This window comes from Wyeomyia smithii, chromosome 2 (assembly GCF_029784165.1).
Source record: "Wyeomyia smithii strain HCP4-BCI-WySm-NY-G18 chromosome 2, ASM2978416v1, whole genome shotgun sequence".
NCBI classification, from domain to species: Eukaryota; Metazoa; Arthropoda; class Insecta; order Diptera; family Culicidae; genus Wyeomyia; species Wyeomyia smithii.
In genome coordinates this window covers 111,095,513-111,116,678 of record NC_073695.1, presented here as the reverse complement: position 1 = coordinate 111,116,678, position 21,166 = coordinate 111,095,513, and the positions used below count along the sequence as shown (strand labels likewise).

At 38.7% G+C, this 21,166-nt stretch overlaps 1 protein-coding gene across 1 annotated transcript; it reads left to right on the top strand.

Moving 5' to 3' along the window:
• The first annotated feature begins 2,730 nt into the window (after positions 1-2,730).
• Positions 2,731-3,759, top strand: LOC129723989 (uncharacterized). Its single transcript, XM_055678532.1, has 2 exons — positions 2,731-2,959; positions 3,021-3,759. The coding sequence occupies exons 1-2, from the start codon at positions 2,951-2,953 to the stop codon at positions 3,714-3,716; spliced, it is 705 nt and encodes a 234-aa protein (XP_055534507.1). The 5' UTR covers positions 2,731-2,950; the 3' UTR covers positions 3,717-3,759.
• The last annotated feature ends 17,407 nt before the right edge of the window (positions 3,760-21,166 follow it).

Genomic DNA, 21,166 nt, shown 5'->3' with positions numbered 1-21,166 from the left:
AGCAGACAGTATGTGAAGTAGAGAAAGAACGAAAAATTAGCGAACGGGAAATATGATACAGATTTGGAAAAATATACCGCGGGACGGGACATCGAGATGCGGTATAATCTGTATCATATATCCAGTTCGCTTATTTTTCGTTCTTTCTCTACTTCACATACTGTATGCCTAAAAAACGGGAAAAAGCCATTGTTTAAAATAGAAATTCAGTTCGAAAAAAAGAAGCAATAACGAGTAAATAAATATGAAATGCATAAATAGCATAAAAATAAAAGAAACTGACCAGAAGAAACTGAAAATGACCAATATAAAACGGACGATCCATGGAAAGTTATCGCAATATATCAGTTAATACCAAATTTCGAAGTTAAGTTGTCAGTTAATATTTTGTTTCAAATATAGCCGGGTGTCCCTTTTTTTCAAATACATTCTAAATTTTTACATTTTTTTATTATATCACAGACGTCTGTTTGTCTGTGGTCCTGTATTTGTTTGTCTATAATTCCTTTTCCCTCCGTCATCCACTCAGACTCAATTGGTTGGGACTCCAATATTAATATTCGGAATATAGTTGAGAGAAACGTTATCGCTAGAAATATACAGACAAACCTGTTTTTGTGCGAGGGATAGGGACCGCACAAAAAATCGCATAGAAAAAAATCATTTGAAACTTCATGTGTAGCTACAAAACAATATTTCCACAGCATTATTAAAAAAAACTTTTTTTATGCGGTGGATAGGGACCGCATAAAATAAATTTTCAATTAAAAATAACTCGAAACTTGTTGATTCTGATTTAGAATACCTATGAGAACAATTTTAAAACATCGGATTGATAAACGAAACATTTTTAAACATGCACCCAACGCAAACGGGGAACATTTTATTACTTTCGGGCAATTTTTTATTACTTATTGTGTCTTATGACTGCGCATTATACACAAATAGTAATAACCAAAAAGTAACAAAAATTATGACGGGCACACGCTTGTATGGGTTTCTGCAGGAGAACATACAGCCAAGCACCGCAATGCATGTGTTAGCAAGACTTTACTCGCTGCATTTGTATTGATGCAACGATCAGATTCATTTTTGCCCCCTCATCCACACATAATGAGAATTTCACCCGTCAACCTCAAATGTCTAATTAGAAACACTTTCGTTTCGTCCCCCAATGTTTACATGATATGAAAATATGTTATACTGTCTGAACAGAGTTGCCGAAGTTGCGAATATTGTTCTGGATGGGCACGAGTTTTGTATTTTCAAACAGGTGCAAATGAGTTTTCATGAACCAATGAGTATGTGTTTTAGATAGCTTTGCAAGAAAGCGAATGTTTTTGTTTTTCTCTAACGCAGTTTACAGATCGTGATGTCATTTCAAGACGCATTTCAAGTCTTTGAAATCATCAACGTTTGCATACTCTATGACGGGGAAAATGCTGCTTGGCAGCTCTTGTCATATTCTTTCTCTACTTCGTATGCATACAATGAGCGAACTAATACACGCTCACCGGATGAATTGGAGATTGAAGGAACTTGCAACATGTGCAATATATGCGACGGTGTGTGATTTTTTTTTACTTGAGATGGAAAGGGAGCAGTTTTTGACAGAAAAAATCTTGCATGTGGTTGAAACGACCATTATTAGATAGTCGTATTCCCGTAACACGTGCTAAATATATGACAGTATGTGTTGTTACTTGACTGAGGAAGAATTTTATTGCCTTTTAAGTAATAGGTTTGTTACCTAAAAGGCAATTTGTTACCTAAAAGGCTTCTAAGGTAATAAGGAAAAGTTTTGCGTGTAAGAGTAATTCGTGACTTTTCCTACGTAAAACTGGCTCAAATAGTAATTTTTGGACGCAACACTTCTGTACTGCGTTGGAATTCATTCCAAGAATCAGTAAAACTAAATGGCTGAAAATGTTGTCGGAAGTGATCCTTTTTCATATGCCACGCGAAAAAAACTCGCACAAAAACAGTCGCACAAAAAAATAATCGCATAAAAAAGTCGCACAAAAACAGGTTTGACTGTATACACATTCGCTTATGAGAATTAGTTTAGCAGAAGCAGATGCTTATACTTTTAATGCTGTTGATGATATGAATCACCATACTTTTTTTACTCGCCAATAGTAGTAGCTTAAAGGTTTTATTTTGTCTTAACCTTAACTGTCCATTAACTAACATTCGGATTGATACAAGCATAAAACATTGCTTTTCCCAGGAAAAAAACAATTTTCTGTTATCGGTTCCTATTGATACTCCTATCATTAACTGATATTGTTTGCCTTGATAACTCACAACTATGCCACTAGTTTACCATAACCATATTCAACCGATTTACCCAACGAATTTCTCTCCATCAAACTTGTCGATCATGCATGACGTTCAATCGGTTTTCACACTTTTGCCTAAGCAAACCTAGTTCCTCGAATGCCGCATATACTCCTCGTACGGCACAGTGGGTGTACACTCATTATGCACTGCCCCCAGTTAGCATAACAAAGCAGGGCTTTGCCGGCAGGTGAAAAAAGGTACCGACGAGGTTGAAACCATCCGATAAGACAGCACGGCACGGTAAGCTCATCCGAACTGGGGCACAATGAATGTTCACAAATGCTCTCGTTCTCAATGTTCGACATCACCGATTCGAGCCCGGTTCGCAGTTCAACTTTTGCCGACCGCAATCGAGGAAGCAAGCCTGCCCGGTGAGGTACACAAAAATTTACATTGCGGCATAATTATGGCTATAAAACGTTTGCGCAACCATCCGAAAGGTATCAGTTGCGATTGATTGGTTCGACGCGTGTGAAGTGTTTTTCCGAAATTCCGGAGTGCTAGTGTTTGCTTTGCGACAGTGAATATTTTCCTTGAACGATTACTTATATCATTGATTGAGTGAATTATACCGTTACCAAAAACGGGAGAGTGACCTGGTGTCAAAATGTTGAAGGTACTGTCAAGTAGTGATTGATAAAGAATTGGTACCTCACAGTCTTATTTTTTTAATACAGCAATTGATTGCATTGGCTGGATTGTTCCTTTTCGTGCTGGGATCAGTGAATGCTCAGCAAAGGCAAGATACCGAGATTGCATCTAACACTACAATGGCACCTAAACAAGAAGAAACAACCAGTGTTGCTAGTACGACAGAAGGTGAAACTACATCTGTATCCAATGCTCCTGCTGTGTTGGCCGGTGAAATAATGAATGCACTAAGACGTGAAATCGAAAGAAGGCGCACAGAGCGTCAGAAACTCATCGATGAACGCCGGGAAAATATCCTGAAAAACTTAGATAATTTAAGCGATCGCCGAAGAGACTATGAACTCCGACGTCTCGAAAAATTACAAACCTCAGAGGAACAGCGCACCGCTCGTCGGGACGAAGTTGAAGCCCGCCGTGTTGGCAGAATCCCCGCCAGAGAACAAAAAAGAATAATCAAGCTGCGACAGGAACGTCTGCTGCAATCAGAACCAAATGAAGCCGAAAACGAAGTAGACGGCCCTGGCAATGAAGTTCCTCCGAAGCTGGCCAGTGTCATTCGCAGTATTGTACTGATTGAGGAAGCCAGTGGAAACGTGCGGCTTGTAGACCTTGGCACCGAGGAAGGTCGCAGGCTCGCATCTCGAGTGACGGGTCGAGTGGAGAACGAAGATGAGCGGAGAGCGGCACTGGCCAAATTAAGACTGAAAAGAGGCCAACTGTAGGTTGAGTGGTCAAGCTGCTTACTAGCTGATTTGATAGAATAATTATGAGTAATTTATTGCAATTCGATGATCGTATAAGTTATGTAATAAATAGTTTGAACATTGATTGTACAAACTGTAAATATTTTTCCTTGTTTGTTTTCAAAGCAATTATGTTTATTTTTTGATTACCATCTTTTTCAAAGCCTGTTGCTCCTGTTTATAAATTCTATTTCCACAAGGGCTTTGCGTTGCTTTACGATTATTTTTCCTTTATGAAATGTATCTAATGACTTGTATAACTAGAGGATGCATATTAGGTGGTAAGAAAATGGTGCATACCTGTGAAGTACTTTCTTACTACTATTAATTCTTTTTCAAAATTCAATCAGGATCGGTGCACTAGAACCCAATAACAGCAGAAGCACCTAAAACCAAATTATTTCAAAAAAAAAATTCACATTATATCTGACTTATATCTCAGAAATCTTTGAACCATCAAACAAACAATGAATGAAAACTTGGGACAATATTTAAAGGGAAACATCAGCATTTTACCTTGTCAAAAAGATGCAGGATGCAACACCCGTACTACACTTTGCAACTAAAAAACGAAAATCTTCAATACTGTTTTTTTTGTTCACACATTTATTTGACACGGCACAATAAATCTTCAGTACTGTTGCATTAGTATGTGTAGCAAGATGTATTTTTTTTGTTGATGTATTTGTACGCTTTTTCTTTTTTTTTCAGCGAATATTTGCAGCAATAAGAAATTTTTTGAGGCATGATTACGTCTTACGGTAATATAGGGGCAAAATCGAAAAAAAAATCGAGGGCATCACGAAAATCTACTCACAAATGGTCCACTCTCAAATGCTTAAAACTCAGCCAGTTTCAAACGGATTTCCATCATTCTTACAACAATCAATTGAAAATTAAGCTGTGCGTCCGCCAAATTTGCGAAAGAATGTGTTCATGATGTTAAGCCATCTATTGTACCATTTAAAAATGTAAAGCCTTGTTAAACCCATATTTCGTCAAATCAAAGCTGAAAACAAATTGGAATATCAGGAGAAACTCTCAGTGGTATTTTAAATTGAACTATACCACAAATCACTTCCTTTTCTTCAGGGGACAGCCGACACCAAAGTATACACACTGTTTGACTTTGTAAGCGATTTGTTATTATTGTTGTTGTTTTGCTCACTCGAGTGCACAACGACACGCTCACCGGAAGTATAACTCTCAGTAGTCACGTATAAAAGGTAGCATGCAGAAACGTAGTCTTCATTTATAACAGATCGCTGCAGTGAGAAGATGGTTCACTGAAAACTGGCTAGACCCGCCGCAGCAAGCAGAGCAGCAGCTGATTTCAGCGCAGCAGGACTGAGCAGGCGGTGATTGCAAAAACATGTTTGTATGGTTTTTCATTCGCAACCTTTCACAGCAACCGGACCGTCAGAGGGAACCGGCGGACCACACTGTACAACATTGCTCTACATGTCTGGATATGTTAGTGATTCTGTTTGCATCTGGCGCGTTCGTTTTTAGCCGTTTGGCCACTGCGCGTATGCATGTGCTAGTGGCGTGTATGTATGTTCCTTTGTTTACTTGTAATGTTTTGTTTGTTTACTTGCAGTATGTGTGAAGAAATAACAAAAGAACTAGATTCATTCCGTGGCATCGACAAATGGTAATACAGAATGACAGTAGATTGAACAAACTTGCCGGCGTCACCATTGTGAAACATCAATGGCACTTTTAAGCCTCCCATAATCATATAATTGAATTCTTGCCATTCACCAAAATGTTGCTGAGAGTGATAAAACTACGCAACAAGCGTGTAATTAAGCTCTGCCGTTTTTTCTTAGTATAAATTTTGATCGGTGCAGCTTTGGAAAATGTCATAGTTCCCTTTCTAAAGGGTGATTTTTTAAGAATTTGGTTTTTCTTATGTCGAATTCGTTTTTACGGCAGGACTATACCGTCCCGGACTACAATTTGCAGCTGAAAAAAAAAACACTTTCCGAGCAGTTGCAATGGTGTGCGTAATACCAGAGGTAGCTGTCACTTTTGTTTTGGTCATTATCGCCATTGTCTTTTTGTCGCGTTTGTGTTACTGTACAAAAAATTTGCCAATTTACTGAAAATGACAAAATAACAAAATAAAATATATTAAATCCAACATTATTAACTAGCAACCAGGGTTGCAAATTTTCTCTGTCAGTGATAGATTCTCAGTTGAAACTGAATACTACGAATATCAGTATCATCACGAACGAGCTGACAGTGATAATTGCTTGCAGCACCAATCAGTTGACAGTGGTGATGCTAACTAGCAGCATCACTGTGATTTCGCACACGCTATGTTGCTCTAGCGATGTTTATGCGGTGTAGGATGAAGGTACCTACCTACTTCATTGACTTCATGCAATAGATTGGCTCAGATAAAATAATTTCGATATTAGTTAAGATATATCATTTATATGACTGACATGATTATTGACTGATAGTTGACTTGGGTGACACTAAATATCAGTTTGAAGTGAGTGAGAGTGAAACTGCTGTTGGATCACTTTCATTTTTCTGTGTCGAAATTTCGCAACACTGCTAGCAACAAGTCTCAGCGCAGCAGGCGGCGATTTCAAATATCTCGCAACCTTCCTTAGCGGGCGGACCAGCAGAGGAAACCGGCGAATCACATACTGGAAATTGTAGATTACCTTCCACAACGCTAGATTTTTGATCTCCGTCTGTGTAGAAAGTACTGTAATACAGAAATGTCCCCATCTCAGTACTATAATACTCGTGGGCTTACTAACAAGAATCGGAGTGCTAATTACTGTTAGTAACTGTAAGCGTCATAGCAGGCAAACACAGGACCAGTGTCGTAACTTGGTTCCCAGTCACTTTGCAAAACAAATAACGAACAAAACGGCAAAAAAAAAATGCATGTCATTGTTTTCGTTCAAAGCTGGAACAACTCATAATCCATAATAAAAAAAAAATGTTTGGAAATTGGCATTCGATGTTACCATTAAAATTCCCAAGAAAATTTAAAACTTTGCATTCTCATTGAACCTATTTGGGTTTATTGAGTATTTAGACCTTTGAAGATACGTAAAAAATGAACCATGAATTATTAGCGGTATTAAACAATTTTAATACACGCGAAGAAACAATATCCTTTTGTAGTGCTGCGGATAAAATTAAGTTTAACCACTATCCTCAATTTTCAGGCGAGTGTAAAAAAAAAAATACTTAAGTTGTTGACAATCAAATAATTTTGGGGTACTAGATAGTGACTTCCGGTAATTTTTTGTCTAATTTCTCGCCATTATCATTTGCGTAAGATGTAGGATGATTATCATTCTGTTGTTATCTCGACAGCATTTTCTATCATTTTAAGAACATCATCGGCTACTAAGTTTTCACAGCTAGCGTATAGACGGGCATCTGAGCAACTTTCTTTGCACTGCAGGCGATGAATCGAGCCGGGAATTGAAGCCTGGCACCAGAGAAAATGAAACGAAAAAAAAAATGACTATCACAGTAAAATGATTTTGAGGCACTAAGTAAACAATTTCTCTTCATTGAAATCGCCAATGAACATATGGTTCGAAGGACTCTTCAGTAGGGGCATTTCCGCCGGTTGAGTGCTTCGGCCCCTCCCGTGAAAATTCATATTTGTACGAAGAATATTTTCTGTAAATGGTCAGGAATGTTTAAACAGCGTCGAAAAGGCGGAGCTTAGAGCCTTATACAAACTTTTGGTAAATATCACAAACTGGTTTATCGGAATGTTCTGTTTTACAAGTAACGTTTTGACAGTGTTGTGATCGTACGTATCAGTCTCAAGTTATAGCGCGCCAAAGATGGAGTTCATCAAGCAAGAAATTCGTCATGTTTTACGTTTTTACTACCTGAGAGGTAAAAATGCAATGAAGGCGGCCAAAAAAAATTTGTGACGTTTATGGGCCCGATACTGTAACGATTCGCACAGCACTGCGTTGGTTTGATCGATTTCGTTCTGGTGTAGTGGCTGTCGAAGACACACCCCGTACTGGTAGGCCAATCGTCATAGAAACCGATAATATCGGGGAAATCATCCAAGTAGACCGGCATGTGAGCATTCACTCGATTGGCCTGGGTATAGACCATAAAACTGTTTAGAACCATTTGCAGATGATTGGATTCCAAAAAAGCTGGATGTCTGAATGCCACACGAGTTGACGGAGAAAAAACCTCTTAGACCGAAACAACGCCTGCGATGCACTGCTGAAACGGAACGAACTCGACTCATTTTTGAAGCGAATGGTGACTAGTGATGCAAAGTGGATCACGTACGACAACCTCAAGCGAAAAAAATCGTGGTCACGGTGCGGTGAACCGGCCCAAACCATCGCCCGGATCGACGGCTAGAAAGGTTTTGCTGTGTGTTTGGTGGGATTGGACCCATGAGCTGCTCATACATCTTCGATAACCCGCCAAAGGCTACGGAAGCTCGGATGGGATGTCCTATCGCACCCACCGTATAGTTCGGACCTGGCACCGAGTGATTACCATCTCTTCCGGTCCATGAAAAACGCTCTTGGTAATGCTAAGTTGGCCTCGAAAGAGACTTGCGAAAACTGGCTGTCTGAGTTCTTTGCAAATAGGAAGGGGGGGGGGGGGGGTTGTAAAGGGGGAATAATGAAGTTCCCTTTTAAATGGCAACAAGTTTGCGAACAAAATGGTGCATATTTGACATAAATCGGATAATTCTAAGTATGTTTAAATATAGCGTCAAATTACGATCAGAAATACGACATTCCTTTTTCCCAACCCAATATTTCATGCGATGGAGCAAGACAGCAAGATTAGTTTATTTCTCTTCACTATGCCGATGAAATATTTCACTTTCATGCAATGATCATATATTTCTTCGTTCTTTTGTTATTCGTTAACGAAGATTGTCAAGTCATCGGTCAGTGGCAATGTTAAAGTGTTTCGGTGAGGTTACTGTTGGCTGAGTGGAACGGATTAGTGATCGACGACAACAATGGACACAAATATTACGCCAAAAGAAACGGGCTCCGGAAGATCCACACCAGGACTATCTAGAAGGAAAACAAAAGGAAACGAAAAAACGCTAAGTGAAATTGCTTCTGAGCAAGTAGTTTCTAGTGGATCAAAGGCCCGCTGTGCAATTGAAGTGGGCAGTAATTGCACTTACGAGCAGAAAAAATTTGATGCCCAAAATTATATCCGCCATTTGCCGCGTCAAACACCCGGAGGCTACATTCCTGAAAGGGTTGTTCAGGCATATTGAAGAAGCGCCGAGAACACGACGAGCTGTTGCAAAGCGATTTATTGCTATAGACCGACAACTATTCCTGGAAGCAATTCTAAAAATGACTGCTTCCACAATATGCCGCTTTTAAGTCTGGATTGGGACGGATTTAAATTATTACTTAACCCGATTTCGGAATCGCTGAACTGCAAGGTAAATAGAATAAATATCAAGGACTATCTGGCAACGACAGCAGGCAGAGTCGAGATTCGGCATCCCGTCATGATAGACGCGTTCTTGGAATTAATGTCCAATACAGCCAGTCGGATGTAGTTGTGATTCAGACTCTAGGTAAAACATATTACCAATTATGCTTATATATTTGATATTATATTATATTTTTTGATTTGTATTTGTTCACGCTCAACGAAAAGGATGAAACTCAGGTAATTTCATGGTGTGTGTATGTGTGTGTAGGTGTGTACAAGTTCAAAAGAAAGGATATCCCGACTAAGCCCTGTAACTTTAACGGAGAGCATTACTGTAGTCAAAACACGTTCAACTTCCGACTCCAATTTTGATTTAGTCATGACGGAAATGTTTGGCGGATCATTGAATTCAGACGAAAATTAAAACACGACCAGGTTTAAATAACAGCTTAAGGGGCTTGATGCAGAGGAACGCCAAAGCACAGTTACGATGTTACCCAGAACTACATGCAGTAGCAATAGTAGTGCTTGCTACACCGTCAAGCAAGGCATCGGTTGACCTAACTCTAGTCTTGATTCTGACTGTTTCACGAACAGGACTGGGCGAGGATACCCTGGCGAATATGTTGACAATCAAACTTAATAGAGATGTCTTCCAGAAAGTTCTCCCGAATCTTTATGACTGGAAAGTTCTACAGTTAGAAGATCCACTAGAGTTTCCAGCTTCGATAGATAGTTCTTCATTAACCGCAGAGTACCATTTTGCAACATAGCACAGCCAAAATATGTCATCAACAACGTAACCGATTCATTAGCAATAAGATACTAATTAAGATTACTTATTCACATATGTAAAAATATTCGACAACGAATATTTTCTGAATTTACTTCTGCAAATACCGCAGAGTACTATTCTGAAACACGCTACTACCGAAATACGTTATCAACAATGTAAAAACTCAATCAGTAATAAGATACAAGTTACATTCATTGTTTTTTTTAAACATGTACCAATATTCGACAACGAATATTTTCTGAATTTGATTCGTCAAAAACTGCAGAGTACTATATCTTAAAACACATGTTAAACGCATTGCCAATATACGTTATCAGCGAAGTAAAGAATTCATCAGGAATAAGATGCGAGTTGCATTCAGTTGTAGCGTTTTCGTAAGACAATTATTACAATACAAAATAATATATTATCAATTAAATACACTGGGATCTTTTTTTACGCGGGTTATTTTTATGCGGTTTTTTTATACACGACTTTTTTTACGCGATTTTTTACAATAACGCGGATTATTTTTACGCGGTTTTTTGAAATAACGCGGATTATTTTTACACGATTTGATATATTATTTTTACGCGGTATCAAATGAGTTTAGTATAAGTAAATCCAATAAAGTAAAAATCAATCATATGGTTCATGATAATAAGATATTCTGTTTAATTAATCTAAATAATGCATATTTTTAATATATTTGCTGTTATTATCAAAAAATAGGCAATTTCCGTTGATTCGAAAAGAAGAAACAAAAATACATTGATAATTGTGCAACGATACGAGTCAGGGTCGTTGCGATTTACTTCCTTTTAAAGCGTGGTACGCAGTTGAAAAGAAAAGAGGTTCACGAAATTTTGCCCTTTTTACCAAACGGAATTTTGACAGCAGAGAATGCTTCACAGTAACGATATCTGACGTGAGTGAGCGTATGATTTTTCCTTTTTTCTAAAACACTCGAACACACTTGTTTACCGCGATCTGGTGTGAGAGCAGGGATGCCAGGTTATTTTTTCAAAAGTCTGGTCCGCGAAAAAATGTCTTCCTACCCGAAGCCCGAAGGCTGAAAAAAATTTCCGGCAAATCGAAAACTGTCGAGCAAAAAAAATACAGGTCACCACTAATGCACTAATGCAAAATTCGGGTCGTTCACATATTTTTCAATGTCTTCACATGTTTTCTCCAATGTCTTCACGTTGTCGTCACAAAAATGGATGTCTTCATCGTACACTCAAAATATTTTTCACGTTATTGTTACGTGAAAATTCCTATACTTGTTCATTTCCTGTCATTTTGCATGATTTATGTGACAAACATAACATCTACGTGAAAATCTCATGCATACCATGGTTAATCACGTACCATCTACGTGAACTTGACAACGTCAAACAGCTGCAGCGGATAATAGCAATCCCCGGGAATGTCGTAATATTTATCAGTTTTTTTGTTGTTTCATTCATTCACTAATTTGCATACCTGAGTGATATCTGATAGCAATCACGTTTTACGAAATGTACAATTTTCATTTATTTCTCTAATTTTTATGAGCTAGGAAACGGATTTTAGAAATTATCGAGAAATATGTTGCGTTATAAATCAGGTATGCAAATTCGTTTACCAGTAGATGAGTTCTACGTGAAACTCACATGAAATGCATGCATCTACTGAAAGTTTCAAAGGATAATTCAACTCACCAGGTCATGATGAACTCAAATTTGGGCGCGGACTGAATTTCAATATTTATTTCCAAAATTTCTAATAGAGTCTAACGGAAACCGATAGTTATTTTCTTTAATTAATTTTTTATTTTTTAATATTATTTCATGAACTCAAATGACAATCACGTAGAATCTACTAGAAAACGATAGTGGAAAATATTCACGTAACTTTTCCGGTAACTATAACGTGAAAAATATTTCGAATGTAGGCTAATGTTTTCCAATCTGGCAGCGCTGGGTGTGAGACGACCAACCAACTGCCTGACACTTTCAGTACCTGAATAATGTCAGTGCTTATTATTCCGTGCAAGAAAAAGTGACATTTTGCTTCACAGCAGTGTTCACAGCAAGTGAACTTTGTTTTCCATTTCGGTTTAAGATTTCTTTTTAGCTGCGTACTAGCTATTGCCTGATTTCATTGCCTGATTCAGTGCCTGAATTTTACATGGGATTGAGATAGGAAAATGAATTCCTTTTTGAACTGCATACTTCGCTCAAGAAACGAAAGCTTAAACATGTAGCAAAATTATTATAAAAAAGTTATTGTCATGTTCTTCAATGAATTTTCATTTTAGAATCACTAAAACTTATTTTGTGTGTTTCGTTACCATTTTTATATCATTTTTCATGTTTATATTTACTTACGTGCCATTATTTTTAATCGGATCTTATTATTGAACGGAGTTTTTTCACGCGATTTTTTAAAATTACGCGGTTTTTTTATACGCGGATTTTTTCAACGCGGTACAACCAACCGCGTAAAAAAAGACCCCAGTGTAGTGTGCATAAAAAAATTGTTTTATGCGATGAACACGTTGACGTTGTTCCGCTGGAATTATCGTGGCCTCAGTTCTCTTGGATGAGAGTTAGATTATTCTTATTGATTTTTTTCCACACAGAAAAACTAATCAGTACTACATTAAAAGACTGCCTGATTAAAGGAAGTGTTGCTTCATCAAGACAGTTGACAATGCATTATTTCATAATAAGGAAATCAATCAATACAATTCGAACTGTTTCCTCATTTAACAGATTTAGCCCTTCTCAGATTATGTATGTTCTGTATCAAAACTTGTGAAAATGGCTGGGCGGTAAAATAGCTGTCATCAATGAAGAGCAGATGAGAAAAATTCATCGAGCTAAAAAAAAACTATTTTCCGAAATAAATTATTATTCTTCTAAATTTTCGCTGTAATAATTGTCATATAAAGGCTGTCCACGATGAAATTGCCACACGCAAAATTGATTCGCAAAATTCGAGTTTTCATCCAATTGCCATCAAATTTTCAGGGATTGAAAAATAACTATTAAACTTCATTTTACCATTTTACTCGTATTTTATTTACAGTCCATACTCGAATGCCCGCACCTTGGCCTTAACCCCGGCCATAAGATTGTGCAAAACCTGTGAATCAACCGTTTTTGCATGTAAACCCATACTTTCTTCAGTTCCTCGACTGTCTTCACTACCTTAGGTTGTTTAAGAAGGTGCTGCTTCATAATCGCCCAGTACTTTTCGATGAGGCGGAGCTCCGGAGTGTTGGGAGGGTTGAACATTTTCGGCACGAAATTGACCTTAGTGTCCGCGTACCACTTCAGCACGTCCTTGGAGTAGTGGCATGAGGCCAAATCTGGCCAGAAGATTGTTGGGACGTTGTGGGCCTTCAGGAGAGGAAGCAGCCGCTTCTGGAGGCACTCTTTCATGTACACCTGTCCGTTCATCGTGTCCTGGGTCACGAAAGGTGCACTCCGCTTCCCGCACGTGCAGATGGCTTGCCAAACCAGGAATTTCTTCGCAAATTTGGACATCTTCTGAGTGCGGACATGCTCCGGAACGCTGAACTTATCCTTGGCCGTGAAAAACAGGTTGCCGGGGATCTGTTTGAAGTCGGCCTTCACATATGTTTCGTCGTCCATGATGCAGCATTCAACTTTCGTCAGCATGTTGAGATATAACTACCTGGCACGGGTTTTGGCGGACTTGTTCTGCTTCTTGTCGCGATTAGGGGCCTTTTGTACCTTGAACGTTCGAAGCCCAGCCTTAGTTCTGGCCTTCTGGACAAAACTTCGGCTTAGGTGCAGCTTCATCATCATCATCATCATCATCTTAGCCACATCCCGAGCGGAGGCGTTCGGGTTTCAGTTGAAGGCCTCAACTACGCGGTTGTGATTTTTGGTGTTGTACGGAATACTTTTTCCTTCACTTCTGGGCTTCCGATCGGTGGTCAATCGTTCCTCGAACCGCTTAATCACTCGCGACACCGTGGAATTCGCGAATCCCAACGTTTTAGCGATGGAACGATGCGTGAGATCCTTGTTTTCGTGATGAATGCGCAAGATTTTATCACGCAGGAGCTGTTCTTTCGACTCCATTTTCGCGAGTTTTGATCACAGGACTTTAAAACTTGCAGGATGTAAATAATGCACTATAAACTAAATCCACCAAAATTTTCATTAAATTCTACCCAACGGTTAAAAAGTTAGAGCAATTTCATGGTGTGGCAATTTCATCGTGGACACCCTTTAGAAAAATTTGGGACAATTCCCGTATGTAACTGATTAAAATTATAAAATGAATGAAACTCAAGTTCAATGAATACATACAGGGTGTGTTCAATAACTTCGAATGCTTTTTATGTGTTAAAAAATTAAAATACGAAAAGATATTTTTCATGAGCTAATTTGTATTGAAGTAATGATAATTGAGAATCTTCACGATATATTAGCTTACCCCTTTTGTACTGTATTAGTATATTATAGCTGAAGGAATCACACGAGGCACGCATTTGGTCCCTTGGCATCTCGTCCCAGATCTTGAAAATAAGCTTCTTAAATTGCTCCATATTGTTCACTTTATGTTCGCTCGGGGTGGCCACTGTGGGCCGGTGCGTCGTCCTGTTGAAAGACGTAATGATCCTTCCCGTAGAGGTTCCAAAGTGCCGGGGCCGCAACCTTCGCCATATCCTCGGTCTTTAGCACGCGGCGTTGATTCTCACGGTTTCCTCGATAAATACCAGTAGGAGCTTCCCACGCCTGGATGTGGCCTACCAAATAATCATCGACGAGGTGTACTAGAACCTTGCAATGTTTATGAGGGGCAGAGGAATGGTGGCCAACGTTGGCGCAAATAAAAATTTCTGACCTGCGTACCGCAAAAGTTTGGCTTAGTTCAGCCTCTTCTTCGTTGTAGCCCCTGTTAGCCCGTGAACCATCCGTCTCTTGCACGGCTTGTATCCCAGCTTCTTCGTCCCTGTCGACACATTCAGTTCAACAACGATCCTTCGGATCGAGCGGTACATTTTTCTACGAGCCCGCACCTCGCCACCATGATGACTGCTGGCGCCCTCATCAAACGCGGCCTGCCGGATCTCGCATGGTTCTTGGCCGATCCCGTCTCTCGGTACCGACAGGTGGTATAAATTAAACTCCGCTTCGCTTCGAGGGATTTCAACTGCTGGAATTCGTCACCGGGTCACCCACCTCTTTCAAACAACTCTACTACGAGGTCGTAGTACTCCTTTATGGTGCGCGGTAAGCAAACAATAAATGACAGCAAGTTGATCCCGTACGCGTCGATTAGCCTATATATGAGACTAAAACTGACACCAATACCGATACACAGAATGCACATGATGAGCACCTACACAACGATGAAAAGTTGTATTCAATCTAATTGAACGCCTTGAATTATTTTTTGTCTTTATTAAAGACGCTTTCAGCTTTTACTGGTTCGCCTCTAACCTTGTATTATGCCCAACATAAGCAAAAAGCAAAATTAAACCAAATGATCTGATGATGAATTCTTAAGATTTGAATGAAACTTGGAATGAAAATTTTGGCATAGGTTATAATCAAAGCACTATAACTCAGAAACTGTCGGTTGTATAGAAAAACTGTCCTCGTCAAACATGAAAAGATTTTGTTAGAGAGACTTTTTTTCTTAAGAGTGTCGACTTTGGTTTGTTCAGAAGAGTTTTCGGCAGCTAAATTTATTATTTAAAAACTTATTTTGAACAAAAACTAAAATAACCGATTTCTTTTCAAATCACTTTTAGCTTTACAAGTTATTTTTTCTCAATGTATAATCTCGAATTCAGTTTTTCATATATTTTCTAATAAACAGATCAAACAATTCGCTAGAAGATATTTCATAACAATTTTTCTCTAGCTCTTATAATTGCCATCCTTCCAGGGGGACATAAAAAGTGTTTGTTAGAAAAACTTTGCATTGTTTTCTACATTCCCTAGAAGTCATACCTTGACAACTTTTCTCGGGCTCTTGTTAATTTCAGATAATTCGATTTATTAAAAAAACTACAATCCATTTTAAATGTTGGTACAAATAAATAACAATGCCACACTCACAAAATTTCATTGAAATCTGAAAGCATGGTGACAAGCCCTCAGTCGAGTTGGTAATCCTTCCGATGCGTCCAACCCGATTCAACGCGTAGTGTCTTGCTTTTCGATTCGGATTCCGAGAATCCGTCGTCGAGGCTCTCATAGACTTGAGAATTTTAACTGCTTCACCACCACTTTCGTGATCATCTCTTACTCTTACTGTGTGTGGTAGTATATGTTGTCAACGTAGACGATAATGTAGCTGCGCATACCACTTTGCGTCCTCACGTACAGAATCGGCTAACTTGAACCTCATCTTCTCAAACGTACTTTCAATTTTTATGATGGTGATATATTTTGCAGATATGCAGGTACTGCGGTGGGCTGGCGTTTTGACATAAGCGACAGAAGCAAAAAATCGCTCCAGAAGCGATTTATTCCAAATCGTTCGCAAATTAATAGGAGCGCTTTTATTCGCATTCTGATCTGATAGAATCTAAGCGAATATGTTAAAAAATATATCACATGATTCTAACACGTTTATTTTTATAAACGCATTGAGTTTGAGCATCAACGGCACTTTTCCTGCAAAACAAAAAAGCCATTTCAACGTTTTGCACGAAAAGTGACGTAGGTGTGCATGAAGAGTCTAGTTTGCCATGCGTACACTGCCTACAATTACATATCAGTCCCATCTAGAAAATCGTCGAGTGGAGAAAACAGCGCTTGAGGATATTTTCCTTGTTCCTGGTATTCCACCTGTTTGGGGTGGGTTATTCTTATTTTTATGACATAATGTAATGAAATAGACCTTAATCATAACTTCTTTATTAAAGAGTTGACTTTTTCGTGAAAATTACAATGAAAAATAAGGAAGAAACTGATATGCGATTATTTAGGTTATCGAGTAGCAAAATAATTGCATACCAGTCTTACTTTCAATCGCTCGGTGTAGTAGTAATTTTTTTTTTCAAGTATTTTGAATATGGGCAGACTTTCATGGCCGCAGACAGCTTCTATGCTGCATGGAAAATGGCGGAGGCGTCTACCCGTTACTTTCCCCGACTTTAAGGTCGTCGTTGAAAAAAACCAGAAACCTTTCGGAAACGAACTTTCAGAAAAAGTTGTAAATTTAGTGAATACTTAAAATTAACTTTTGTGTGAAATTTATTTATAACAATCTTGCATTCATTAATTATCTGATGATTTTTTATTATTACAAAGCTAAAAAACAACACCAAATATTCGTTATATGAATTGAATAAAAATATAGCCCATACTCAGGAAAAACATTTGGTGGGACTAATATGCGATTATTTTTAAGATGGGACAATCTGACTTCACATTTTATTCTAACTTTTTCAAATAAAACATACTTTTTGGTTTCCTTAACCGACAGTAAAGCAAGTAATAAATGTAATCTGATATTTAACTCAAAAACGATGAAAATCCATATGGGACTGGTATGCGATTTTAGGCAGTACTACCAGTCGTGTTCAATACTTCCGCTTAATAGCTCTGGTCAAATTCTCAATCGAACAGTAGACACCAGCTCACCAGATACCGGTGTTTCGTCGCTCTGCTACTCCATTTTGTAGAATGATCGTAACTTCTTGCTCGTCGAATTTTCCTATTGCATCCGATAGGCACCCTAATGGTGATGCATGAGTAGAAAATCATATAATCCAATGTTATTTGAATTACGTTCTTCAAAATTATTTTTAGATAAGCATAAGCATACATTTTTAGATAAGCATACATGAGCATCTATGAGTAAATTAACACGTTTCAAATGAATGCAGTGCAGTTGATCAATTTTTGATTCGAACAAATTTCTGGCGAGCATTTTACCAAGATTTCGGAGTGGAGTTTCTGGACTCTAATCGGTAAGGCAATTCACATCAATTCGGCATGTTCCCAAGATTATTATGCTCTAGCTCCGAGAAATCACATAATAACAGTAAACAGCGATTGTTAGAGAAAAACAAATACACACCACAATGATTGGCCATTTGGAACTCAATCGTAACCAATCTCATCATTTTTGCGCTGAACACCAACTGGCTGATCATCATCAAGAATGAAACTGACAATGACCCACTGCACCGGTAGAAAAGTGCTACCGCGTTCGGATATTGCATCGATTAGCCGCGGCGGCGTATCCAAAGAAGCTTGTTGCTACTGGCAATGGCTTGACTGTTCGAACAAGCGAAGTGTGAATTAATTGTTTCCAAAGTGCCACATATGTTTACACCTGTGTAGCTGCGAACAAAGCAACTGTCCGAATCGATTGATTTCGATTGGCACGGATTCGGGGTGCATCACACGCTTCTCTCGCTAATGTGTGAACGAATCTCATTTGCACCGATTGCAGACTCAGATTGGACTTCTTGTAGCACACAACCAGGGTTTAAGGCATTTGCAAGTGAGCTGAAAGCTAGTAAAGAGCACCGCGTTGTTCACTCATTTGGTTGGTATGAGAACGATTTGCAATAAAATTGTTTGGTAAGTATATGGACGATCGTTTTTAGGTGCAGAAAAATAATTCAAACGATCAAGACTTTTTCGTATTGCAAGAAGTCTCCTCCTTTAATATTTTTCAAATAAAAGCTTCATTGTTTTTCAACTTCGCTCAATTATCGAGAAATGGTACCGATACCAGCCATATTACCTTGAACTGTGCATCTCGAATAATTGGGACAAATTAACACATGTGATCTGCCCCAGCACCTAACCTGAGCAAGAAACACTTTTCGTGGCATTGAACGTGCTTCGTATAGAATATCATTAACCTGGGTGTAAACATGAGAAAGCGTTTCAAAGAAAATTTCGCACGCAATATATACTTTCTGCGGCGGTAACGATTCCACAGCAGTAGAAGTATGAGAAAAGTTTTGATCATTATAATATGTGCATGCTAATCAATTTTGGTTCTAGTATAAATGTTCTAAGATATGCTTTTTAGTTCATCAGTATCAAAACGCTCTCTCAACCTCCCACAAGTTTATAGTTCCTCTACAGTGTCGATAAAATGAAAGTTAGTTGTGAGTTATTGAGGTTTATACTGGAACTGACTATTTTCCCATTCTGATATTTCTTAACAGCAGCTGATAATCGCAATTATGGCAATGTCGAGTTGCGTTTCGTCATATCACCATTTGGAGCGCGTTAGTGGTTACGATGTGAAAACGATACATGAGGTAAAACCGTATAAGCATTCCGAGGAAAAGGCAGACTTCGATCTGGAAGCAAAATTGGAAGTTCTCAGTAAGATGCTAAAGGATCACCAGCAAGAGCAGCAGAAAATACGTCAAATGAGTCGCAAGACGGATGTTTCACTCAAAACCGAACTGCAAGCGGAAGCAGTAGAAAAAGGAGAAGCCATAGTGGATGACGAACATTCCGTTCCCAATTATGAGTTCGGTTACGGGGTGAAGGATTTTAAAACCGGTGATCACAAAAATCAGTGGGAAAAGCGTATCGGGGGGAAAGTGAAGGGGGTTTACAAGTTCGACGAGTCCGACGGCACGCAACGAGTGGTGGAATACGAAGCTGACGATAAGAAGGGCTTCGAGGCGAAAGTGAAAAACGTGGAAAAGGTGGAAAGCATTGAAGAAGCGAAAGGCATAACGAAAGAGGGAAGTTTGTTAGCACATAGTTATAGCTATTTGAAACAGAACGTTAACTGAACGCGTTAGATAGTGAACACTATTGGTGGGATCGAATAAGTTAAAATCGTTCAACTATGTTAATTGTATATACTGAACTGAGATATTAAAAAATATATTTAATGTGTTCTAACGTTTTTTCTATCTTTCATAAAAAGTAATTCTTTTGTTTGAAGAACCGGTCTTGTATTTATAATCAGACGCGATACTCATTACATACGAAAATTGTCGTGTGGCGCTTCAGTACCAGTTATTATAGTCTATGGTACAGAGAGAAATCGCTAGCCAGCGATCAATCAATAGCAGCTCGACTCATGAAGAGCTTTGAATAAATGTTTTCAACACACGCTTCGATATTGAGCGTGGTAAAATTGAAGTACAAAAAGGAACAGCTTTTGAAAAAAAACTAAGTGTATGACCTTTTCACGAAATTTTTCCCCGAAACGCTGTTTTTGCAGAGGTTTGCGGTGTTTAAAATAGATACCTAGTAGATCAACTGATATCAAATAAGTCATATTATTTCATTAGTTTAGAAGTGTGCCGATCTGAGCGGGGGCCTAGTGTGGTTGGTAACGTCTCCGCCAACCACGCTCGACGCCTGGGTTCGAATCCCACCGCCGACATAGGTGTCAATGGTTTACAACCAACCCAACTGGTCTAGATTCAATCCTAGCCGACACCGGGAGATTTTCTGAGGCGAAAAATCTCTGGGATCAGGCCTTCCATCGCATGAGGAAGTAAAGCCGTTGGCGCCGGTCCGTTAATAAACGGGTCGTGAGTTAGGGTCCTGGGTGTGGAGTCGTCTCCCTGGACGTCGGTGATTGGCCGCAACAGTGGCGGAACTAGACCGACGGAAAATAAGCGAGAATAAAAAAAAAGTGTGCCGATCATTTTTATAAGTATTTTATTTTCAGTGCGAACGGAAACGTTTTTCCTGAAAAAACATGTTTTGAGGGCTTAAAATTGCATTAAAATTTTCGGCAAAGTCAAACTTCGTGCATCAAAAACCGATCCTTCAACGAGCTAAGAACAAACATTAAAAAATGATGAAGCATATCGGTTCAGTAGTTTGACCGCAATCGTAAACACGGGAAAGTCTTTTTTTTTTTCAGAAACACCATTCCGAGATAAACGCATATAAAGTTTCAAGTTTTGCTTATGCGGCCGTGACAAGGCGCGCTTAAAATCCATCTAACTTTCCCCTATTGCTCAGATCTTTATGAAAATTTGTGAGAATTTTCTCAAGAAGTTGTCTCAAAGATAATGCAAATTTTTTTTTCGATTTTTTGATAACTTAAATGGTTTATAACCCCTTAAGGAATTATTTCTGATGGAATATAGAAAACCTAATTCTCTCTTTTGTTATCCAAAGAAACATATTGCACTTTAAATCACGATCATCCCATCGAAAACGTCTCTGAGTTCTCTAAATACTGTCCAAAATGATATTTCATCGTGACGGATATCTTTAGCAGG